This window comes from Oryza brachyantha, chromosome 4, assembly GCF_000231095.2.
Source record: "Oryza brachyantha chromosome 4, ObraRS2, whole genome shotgun sequence".
In the NCBI taxonomy this organism is placed as follows: domain Eukaryota; kingdom Viridiplantae; phylum Streptophyta; class Magnoliopsida; order Poales; family Poaceae; genus Oryza; species Oryza brachyantha.
This window is the reverse complement of record NC_023166.2, coordinates 14,783,552-14,793,436: the sequence shown is the minus strand read 5'-3', so window position 1 is coordinate 14,793,436 and position 9,885 is coordinate 14,783,552. Positions and strand designations below refer to the sequence as shown.

The following is a 9,885-nucleotide window of genomic DNA, read 5'->3' as shown; positions in this document are numbered from 1 at the left end:
GTCTATATCTCTCCTCAAATTACTGTGTTTTTCCTGTAGTCCAATCAAACGGTCATTCCTACGTTTTTTCTGTGTCTTGCAATCCTCTGTTTTACACCTATATTCCTATCAGAATCCTATATTTATCATGTTCCTCTATTTTTTCATTCCTTTGATTCTAAGGGGCCAGAAAAATACAGGAATTTGAGAAGAGATATAGACTCAAAGGATTTTTTTCCATAAGGTTCAACCTCTTGTTAAATTTCCTTCAAAACATGTATAGGAAAATGCATTCCATAGGGTTCATTATTTTGATTCAAAGGGTTTTGTAGGAAAAATTTCTATAGGAATGAAATCCTATAAAATTCATATGAAATTCCTTTGAATCAAAGTGGCCTTAGACCTCCTGCAGCACTTGCAGTCTATGGAAAAGTCATTTTGTCCCCTTGAGGAGATGTACACTTGTTCTTTTTTTTTCATATAAATGGTTAAGAAAATTCTAAAAAGATGACAACATAGATAATTGTAAGAAAATCGCTCCGTCAGCACGCAAGTTTACATTCGACGTCGATAAGATAAAACAAAAACAACATATCTGACGTACTTGTACTACTGATGTATTTTTGTTCTCGTTCAATGGATCATTTTGAAATTAAATTTTTTGCAAGATGATAGATGACAAATGGATCAGATTTTTTAAATAAGGAGTAATTATGCTTTTGGCCCTGTTTTTAAGTCTAAATACTAATTTAATCATGTTTTCTTAGCTTTGCTTATTTGATGCTGGTTTTTAAAGATAAAGTTACCGCCTGACCCTACTCCGTGAAATCGACTTAGTAGTGTTAAACTTAGGGTCAAAATATCATTTATACACTTACTTATTTGACGAGAAAGTTTTATTTGTGCCAAGATTTTTTTTTCATGTTATGGAATTATATTCATTGTTATATTCAATAAATATAATCTTATACTTTTATAATATAGATTAGTGAATATATGTTCATTTATATTGATATAAAATGTGGATTATATATATGATTTAAAATGTATACCGTATTGTTTAGGAGGGGATGGGCCGGGAACCCATAGGGATTAACTCTCCATGTGGGAACAGGTATGGAAAAATTATTTACCGGTTATAGTTAGCGGGGATGGTAACCGGAAAAATTCTAACCGTGAGGAAGGGTACAGGGACGTAAAACCCGACAGAAAATTCGTGGTTGCCATCTCTACGCACAGTCGACCAAAAACGTCGGGCATTCCTCTGGACCGGCGAAGACACCCTCTGGCTCAAAATGCCCCGTTGCCTATGAGAAGGTTTGCACACCAAAAAAGCCAGGGCAGGTTAGGGGTAAAAGACCTACGCTTACAGAACGAAGCACTGTTAATTAGAAGATTGTTTTGCCTCCACCAAGATAATTCTACATGGGCTCTGTGGCTGTGGACAGAGTACAACAGCAGGAACAAAGACTTGATCGCAAATATCAACCTTGGTGCACACTGGTCAATCTTGCAGCGGCTCATCCCAAAGATGCAACAGTTTATTTACACCTGTCACGGTTGGAAATGGGATCAAGACATCCTTCTGGGAAGACTCATGGATTGATGCAGCGCCACTGAAAGAGAAATACGCCGTCCTGTACAGCCACTGCAAACAAAAAGACCGTCTCAGTATCCAGGATACTAAGCATGGGAATTAACAATACCTTGCCACCAAGACTGTCATCAGCGGCCTAACCAACTTCGCGAACTACTAGCTCAAATTGCCAATCTCCAGCTTACAGAATGACCGGACAATCAAACCAGGAAAACAACCGCAGGTCAAGCCGCCATTACTCGACCACCAGGTGTTTCATCGGGGGATGTTTATACTGCCTTTTTGCAGCCAGGACCCAATTGCCCCAATGAGAAATTCATTTGGAGGGGCAAAGCGCCGTTGATAGAATGATAGCTCAGTTTTCACTTGGCTATTAGCTAAAGAGAGGCTCTCAACAAGGCAAAATCTACTGAAGAAAAATATAGTGGTCCAAGCAATTGCCAAAACATTTTTTTTCAAAATACATTTTTTTAAGACGTGGGATAAACATTCTGTGGCAATAATTCGGTACCAAATTTGTTATATATATATAATATGATTTTTCAGTAAAATTATATAGAACTAGTAATTACAGTGTATTGCAATTTCAATGTAAGTAGCACTAAGCTATGGATTTTTTTAAAATTTATATGAGACTTATATCCAAGTTTATACTGGTTATATTTATAGTTACATGTTAGTTACACTATAGTTATAGTATTATAGGTACTATCATGTGATTTTAAGAAAAAAAAACTGTGAAGTTATATATATGCAGCCCTTTTGGTAAAGTACCTAACATATTCAGCCCCTTTGGTGCATATAAACTGGTTCATTGTGGAGGCAGCGCCAGCCGGTGGCTCTATTCGCCAAAGGAGAAGGCCGGTGCCACAGCCCACATGCTCGAAGATGACCAGAGATAGGATCGTCTAGATATAGTGAATTGAACGTAACTTTGATGGTTAGGCTTCTCATGGTGCAATCTACTATCTACATCCATGATTAAGTACTAAAGTTGACACTCACACAAGTAGTCGTAAGTGCGCTTTATTGCGGCTACGCGCGTAGGAGTATACGAGATGTCGAGAAAAGCACGTCACACGGTTAGCTACAGCGTACATGATTACAACAGGCAAAAGACGCGCCACAAACACCAAATGAAAACGAGCAGTAGACAATTGAACATTGAACAAGAGAACATGTACATCAGAATTCACAAATGCAACTCTACTATTCCAACCTTGTCCATGAGCAAGCCCTACTAGCTTCAGAAGCCAAAATTTTCATCTCTTCCTAATTACTTTAGAAGGGTAACATTCAATACTGCAAACCTGCCAACTAGTGTAAAGAATTCACCACTCTATGCAACTCCTTTTTTTCGCTTTTCTATTTGTGTACCACTGAGATTTCTTCTTACAAGAATATATAATAAAGGGGAAAACAAGAGAGAAAGAAAAGGAAAAAAATGCTAAAGCGGACTTGAGTGGAAAAACAGATAAAAGGCGGATGGCAAAAGAGATTGATTTCTCACCCCCAACTGGCCAGCACCAGTCGCTCTCTCTAGGCCATTCCCATGTACAGTTCTGGGCAAAAGAGCTCGCCATCCCTTGTGTGCCAGGCCGTAGTAGGTTAGTCGAAGAACGGAGCTTTGCGCACCTTGGTAGCAAGCAACCAGATCCAATCCCAGACCGCTGTGCAAATCGCCCACGTATCCTCCTAGCTATACACAAAAAATTATCTCTGCCGCAGGGGCAGCGACTACAGAGTACTGTCAGCATCTTCACCGGGTTCACCTGGATGATAGCTGCTATACTCGAACAGGAAACCCAAAATTCTGAAATGTTCTGATCTGACCTCCACGGCCTGCTGTGACGAACACTAAACCCCAGGCCGAGCGGCTTGGTGCTTGCCCAGCACCGTTAGGAAGACTGGAACTGGACCGAGGGCTCTGCTTACTTGGTGTCATCAGCTCTTCAGGCCAAGTTGCAGATGTTCTGTCGCCACTATGGTTTGAGCTAGTGCTTAGAGCATTGCCGCTTAGGCGGTGGAAATCAGAGGAATCCTGCAGTTTTTCTGGCAGGGTGTTTACTTGAGGATACTCAGATACGCTATCCAGCTCTTCCTTCTTTCTAGAGTTGTTTCTGGATGTTGTTGCTGATCCAGAAGATGGCAAAGCAACAGCTACGGTCACATCCTGGCAGTGGAAGTATTCGTACGAATTTGTTGTGGACACAACGGTCTTGCTTCTGCCCTGTGCTGAATTATCATCGTTTCTCCAGAAGTACACGTGAGAATCCTCACTTGCAGAGATCACATACCTCCCATTCGCAGCCAAGCAAGCTGATATTTGGCTGTTGGTATTCCGAAATCCTGAAATGTCGCAGGGTATCAGAAAATGTTAAACTAGAAACAATCAGCTATAGAAGGCTAAGCGGAAAAAAGTACATTCCTTCCCTTAATGAAATTGGTTGGCCCGGTCTGGGCTTTCCCGGCAAAAAAAGGCTAAGTGGAAAGGTGCATGGAAATTGGATTCATCAAAAGGCAAATACAACTACTTCAACATGTTAACATATAACCTATCGTCTCAAAAAGGTGGATTTTGACAGTTTTGGCCCTTTGTTGAAAGAAAATGACAGGAGGAATTAGTTTTAATTAGTCGCATAACACATTTAATAATCAGCAGGGAATGTGTTATTTACAAACTGATGATCACACCATGATTTGACTACTGCAGATCTATTCTGGTCTCTAAGCATAACTGTATATGCCTAGATTTCAGTGCAACGAAAGAAAGGAGGGGTAATAGTAGCAAGCAACAAAAGTAGTTTTCAGGTGAACAAGAAATTTGATTGGGACTGTACTTAGTAAAATCTAAAAGAAGCAGGTAAATAATATTGTATCTAATAAAAGTTTACTGAACCTTGAATAAAAGTAATCTGAAAAAACTAAGCTCCAAGACGCAGAATTTAATACCTTTGAACTTGTGAACTAATTCAAAACCATCAACAACTCGGATTCGTGAATCTGCAGATGTGATAAGCACCTTCGAAGAACTTCCTGGGAGGAACTATTCAAGGAATTATGGTTCAGTAAAGGAAGATCTGTGATCTACCACAGGTTGTGTCATATTCAAAAGTGTGTTTGAATCACCTGAAACCCTGTGATTTTCTTCTGACTGGACTTCTTTTTCTTATTTTGCAAGTCAATCTGCTTCTTTTGGAGAAGCTTGTTATCTGGTCATAAGATTGACAAACAGGTCATTAACCAAGGAAAAGCAAGGCAAAAACATAAAGAAATAAAATGGTAAGATATGATGATAATGAGAGGGAGAGGTACCAGATGTATCATAAATATGACAACTGCCCTTGTGGGAACCGATTAATGCTCTCTTCAGAAAATATGAGACAAGGTATTAGAGCAAACACACAAAAAACCTTTTTGGTCACATACATCAGTATATAGTGTAGAAACCTGTCCATCAGGGGTATAGCAAGCAGCAGTGACCATTTCATGCAGATCATTCCAATCAACAATTTCACGTCTTGGAATGCTCCATATGCGAACCTTCTCATCCAGAGAACCACTAATGAAGTAATTATCATCAACAGGGTTGAATTGGATGCACGTCACTGAAACAGAAAGCAGCAAAGAAAAATTTAGAGTATGTTGGAAGAGCGAGAAACATAACATGTGCATAAAGAGAGACAGAGAGAGAGCCAAACTGCTAATGTCAAATCGAGATCTTACCATAGTCACTATGTGAAAATGTTTTCAAACATGAAGTGCTTGACATATGCCATAGCCTCACTGTTTTATCCATTGAAGATGAAAGTAAGTGCTGCACGGTGTTTGAAAAAAAAATTAAAAACTATAATGGCTGCAGAATCATAAGAAATACTACTGCATGATTCACGGAATTGTAGCAATCAAAATTTGGGGCATGCACTGTTGGAAGCATGTAACTATTGTTAACAAACATGAAATTTGGATTTGTACGCAGCGGCAAAAGGTATATATAATTCGACATTGATGTACACATTGATTTAACATGCCAATTACAACAAGGGCCTAGCACATTAGCATCTGGTCATGCATTAGGCCTTTGGAAGGCCAGTGAACTGCTAGTAGGATCGACTAACATTTTCCACATAGATCTCTATAATATCAATACGAAGTTGACGATCCAACTCCAGGTTTCTAGACATGCAATGGATGCACAAGCAATTCAAACTCAATTACTCAAGCAACATGTATCATACACGGTATGCCGGATTCCATGCTGAAATTCAACATGCTAGAAAGATTTTCTGACACTCCAACCTACATTAAGTTCTATTTTGGACAGATAATGATATAAGACGGTATCAGCTTCACTATACCAGAGTCACGGGATTAGGATGCATCAGCGCCTTTATTTGAAACCTATATCCATCTTAAACACAGAGATTAAATAACTTGTAATGTACTCTCAAAGGAAGGCTGAAACTTCTCTAAGCAATATTTATATTATGTACTGAGATTCCATTAAGGCTAAGAGTTTTGCAAAAATATCATATTTTACACAATAATGCATACGGCATAACAAAAAAAAACAATTTTCCTAATCTTTGCATTATCACCATTGTAGATATTATAATATTTCAAAAGGTACATTATAGCATTCTGTATATCTTATCAGTGTTAAGTAATGAGTATCTCTAAGGATTTAGTCCCTTTAGAAAAATAAATGAAAAACAAGAGCATTGATGCCCCATCATGTAAATAGTACAATAGAATCGCTTAGCCTGGAAATGGTAATTAGCCTATAGCAGGATTTGGTATGTGCCTCTTCTATTCAATGCTATCGATAGGCAAGCAAATTAGTGAGATTGCTGTTTATGCATACAACCTTCCTTCCTAAGAAGGAAGGAGGACTAGTCCTAAGCTGGACGAAACCAATTTGCATTCAATGTGCTTTGTGTTTCAAAAGAACTACCCTTAAAATTTGAACCTGTCAATTTATCATCTACAGTTGACTAAAATGTCAAGAGATTGAACAATATCAGTCTTTGACTACTTGGTCAAATGTTTTGTTCTGGCACAGTTCGACTCACAATTATGACAAAGGTCTGTGTGAAAACACTGTACCCCTATTTCGAAATTTTCCCTTACATGCTAAGACTATAGTAAAGATTAACTGCGAGTTAAGAAGACACTGTCAAATTTTAGCAGAATTCAGGTTGTGATATTATGTTCTACCTTGGCCCTTTTTACTACTGAAGAAGCATCAATTATATCAGCAGTCTTGCATGAGTACTCCCTCCGAATATATAATCATTTCTAATATTCAAATTTTATACCACAACATAAGCATTTCTGCACCGATTCCCATAATTTCAATCATTCCAATTTTTCAGAGCCGATCAGGTGCTTAGAAAAGGAATCTAATCAATTCAAATTAATCACTAAAGTGACTAAAAGGGAGTCTTTTGAAACCTCCTTAGTCTATGCTAAATAATCTAGAAATATTTTGGAAAGGAGGTAGTAGAAGACTTGTAACAATACCTGAGATTTAGACCAGCAGAGATCAAGTACGTCCTCTGAATGCCCCTCAAAAGTTTTGACTGGTTTCTCTGAGAGCGCGAATACATGCTCTGGAAACATCAATCGGTCAGAGTTTGCGGACTTTCGAGACTCCAAGGTTCTAGCCCGATGCTTCTTCTCCCAACAGCTCCCATCAACACTTGCCAACGCCAATATCGGCTCCGGCGAACCATTGCAGACAACGGCCATAAGTTGATTGCACAACTCATTGTCCTCCCGTTTCGTCTCAAACTCCGACACCTCCCAGACGTGGATCACGCAATCCTCCCCAGCAGTCGCGAGGTACCGCCCATCGGGGCTGAACTTGATGCTCCAGATGGACCCATTGTGCGCCTGTATCTCCTGGTTCATGAACAGCCCATTGAGCTCTTTGCATGACTTCCCGTACTGCCGTACCTTAACACGCTCCGGGCAATGGCGCGCAGCGCTGACACTATCCTGGCTGTCATCTGTTGCTGAGCTGGACCGGCGCCCTCCCTTCTCCGAGGACGTGTCCTTCTCGTCGCTGCTTCGGCGGTCCCGGGAGCCGACCACCATGGAGCCAGCGACGTTGCGGATGCTCCGGAGCCAGTTGCTGCGCCGCCTGTGGCGCGTCGCACTGTTGCTTGAATCAGAGCTGGACCTCTGGATGAGGGCGGACGCACCGTTGTTTGAACCAGAGTTTGCCACGTTCTGGCGGCGCATGAGCTCCTGAACGATGGGGGAGCGACCGACGCAGAGGTCGAACTCCTCTATGGTGAGTCGCCTCCCCGTACCGACCTCGCGGAGCGCGAACTCCTCCTTCACCACGAACTCGCTGCCGTCGTCGAGGTTTCGGATCAGGCACCTTGGGTCGGCGTCGGCGCCCTCCGGCGTGGCCTCGGAGGAGTCGGACGATGTGTGGCGCGACCGGACAGCTAGCGGAGGCTTGGTGGCGGAGGCCGGCACGGCGCCATCCGATCTGGATCGGGAGATGGGCGACACCGTCTCCGGTCGGATGGGCCCGTCGTAGGACACCGATCGACCCATCTCGAGGCGCGCCAGAGAGGGGTCCCCAGAGAGCCCCATCATCTGGAGAAGCCTCCGGCGCCGTTCCTGCACGGGCGCTGGCTCCGAAGTCCACACGTCGAGCGCCGCCGCCGCCGCAGCAGCAGCAGCAGCCGCATCCCGACCCCGCCGCGGGTGGTCGTCGTCGTCCGAGGCCGAGGTGGAGGAGCAGGAGGAGGAGGACAGTACGCGGTCCCGTGCCTCATAAAACACCTCCTCCTCCTCTTCCTCCTCCTCCTCCTCGGCGCCGCTCATCTCCTCGTCCGCATCGACTGCCGATACAGATCGAACAGGCGCACGGGGAATTGCCCGTCCGCCCGTTAGGGGCAAGGAGGGATAGGGAACCCCACGCGACGGAGCGACGAGGAGAGGAGCAACCGCGACCGCCGGCGGGCGGTGGCGTCAGATCCACCACGATGCCCGAACGCGGCCCGGAGCGACCGGTTCGTCGTCCGCCCAATCGCGACGGGTTCCTGCCCCCGCCCCCGCGCGCGCGTCAGCTGCTTGCCGCCTGTCTGCGGGACTGGTGGTTGGTGCTAGTGCCGTCGTCGTTGTTATTGCGGTGATGCCAACGCCTCCCCCTCCCACCCCTCCTCTCTCTCTCTCACTCTCTCTCTCACTCTCTCTCTCTCTGCCCGCGTCGCCGTCGTTGGTTTTGTTACCGCCGGGTTACTGTTTACTGTCGGGTTGGTGGTACGCTCGTCCTTGGCCTTCCCGGGGCGCGGCCTCTCCTGTCCTGGAGAAATGGCCTGGGGATAGAGGGGGAGTTAAAATTCCGCGACCACGGGGCCCAGGCGTCAGCGGGCTGTGTTTGGCGAAATGGTAACCGCTCGTGCCGTTTCGGGGAAGTGGACTAGTCCTGGTGGAGTCGTCGTGGAGGCAATCGGGCAAGGGCGCGATGTATTTTGGGGCCGTGTTCTACAGAAGCGAGAGGATGAAACGGTGTTGGAGCGCCGTCGTTTGGTTGTTTACTTTTCAGTTCCGGGCACCCAGCAGGCAACGACGTTTCGTTCGGAGTATGCGCATACCACTGACTTGTGTGCACTGTTTTGATGGTGCCATTTTGTCCTCTTTTCTTTTCAGTGCACCACCCGTACCCTATGGGGATGCCAACACTAGCATCATTGATTCTCTAAAATTGAAAATAATTTAAATAGCTTACTGATGACCAAAAAATAATATGTATATAATTTATATATATGCAGCCCGGTTAATTTAAAAACAAATGCTAAAAAATAAATTATAACAGTAAACTCTAAAACTAACTTAGATTCGAATTTACTATTTAAATTTTGATTTACAGGCATAAGCAAAAAATAATGAGCAAAATCTCCGCTAGACTATTTGCAAGGATCTATTAAGCTCCCGTTAGAAATGCTCTGCGCAGAAGCATTTGATAATCGACGGGGAAAAAAAGAAGAAAAAGGAGATGCTAAACCCAAGCAAGTAAAAAAGAGCACATACACCTCCCAGGCTATACCAGGGTAGCACCACATGCACAGAGCCAGGACCATCACGCGCCCGGGCGCAGCACTCCATCAAAGCTCCCCCACTAAACCGCCGACGGCATCCTATGCCGGGCCGGCATCACCAGCAACCAGCGCCGCGTACGTAGCTACTCGCTACTATAGTACGCGCGTGTACGTATGCGGGGCCTCAGCGCTCGCCGCACCACGGGAAAAAAAAAAAGAAAAAAAGCAGAGAGCCCCCCGCCCCGATCG

The 9,885-nt window shown here is 43.9% G+C and overlaps 1 protein-coding gene across 1 annotated transcript; it reads right to left on the bottom strand.

The window, feature by feature from the left end:
- Positions 1-2,767: 2,767 nt before the first annotated feature.
- On the bottom strand, positions 2,768-8,725 carry LOC102715477 (WD repeat-containing protein 44-like). The gene is made up of 7 exons (XM_006653554.3): positions 7,100-8,725; positions 5,303-5,393; positions 5,027-5,184; positions 4,892-4,943; positions 4,706-4,788; positions 4,529-4,622; positions 2,768-3,925 (listed from the first exon to the last, which is right to left on the bottom strand). Exons 1-7 carry the CDS (start codon positions 8,417-8,419, stop codon positions 3,363-3,365), a joined length of 2,361 nt encoding a protein of 786 aa, XP_006653617.2. The 5' UTR covers positions 8,420-8,725; the 3' UTR covers positions 2,768-3,362.
- Between the last annotated feature and the right edge of the window lie 1,160 nt (positions 8,726-9,885).

What these genes read in the sequence shown, in the direction of transcription:
- LOC102715477 (XM_006653554.3), bottom strand. Translation starts at nt 8,419, where the DNA reads ATGAGCGGCGCCGAGGAGGAGGAGGAGGAAGAGGAGGAGGAGGTGTTT. An exon ending in TCTGCTGGTCTAAATCTCAG is followed by an intron (nt 5,394 to 7,099) that starts GTATTGTTACAA and finishes AACACCGTGCAG; the next exon opens with CACTTACTTTCATCTTCAAT. An exon ending in ATTAGTTCACAAGTTCAAAG is followed by an intron (nt 3,926 to 4,528) that starts GTATTAAATTCT and finishes GCGACATTTCAG; the next exon opens with GATTTCGGAATACCAACAGC.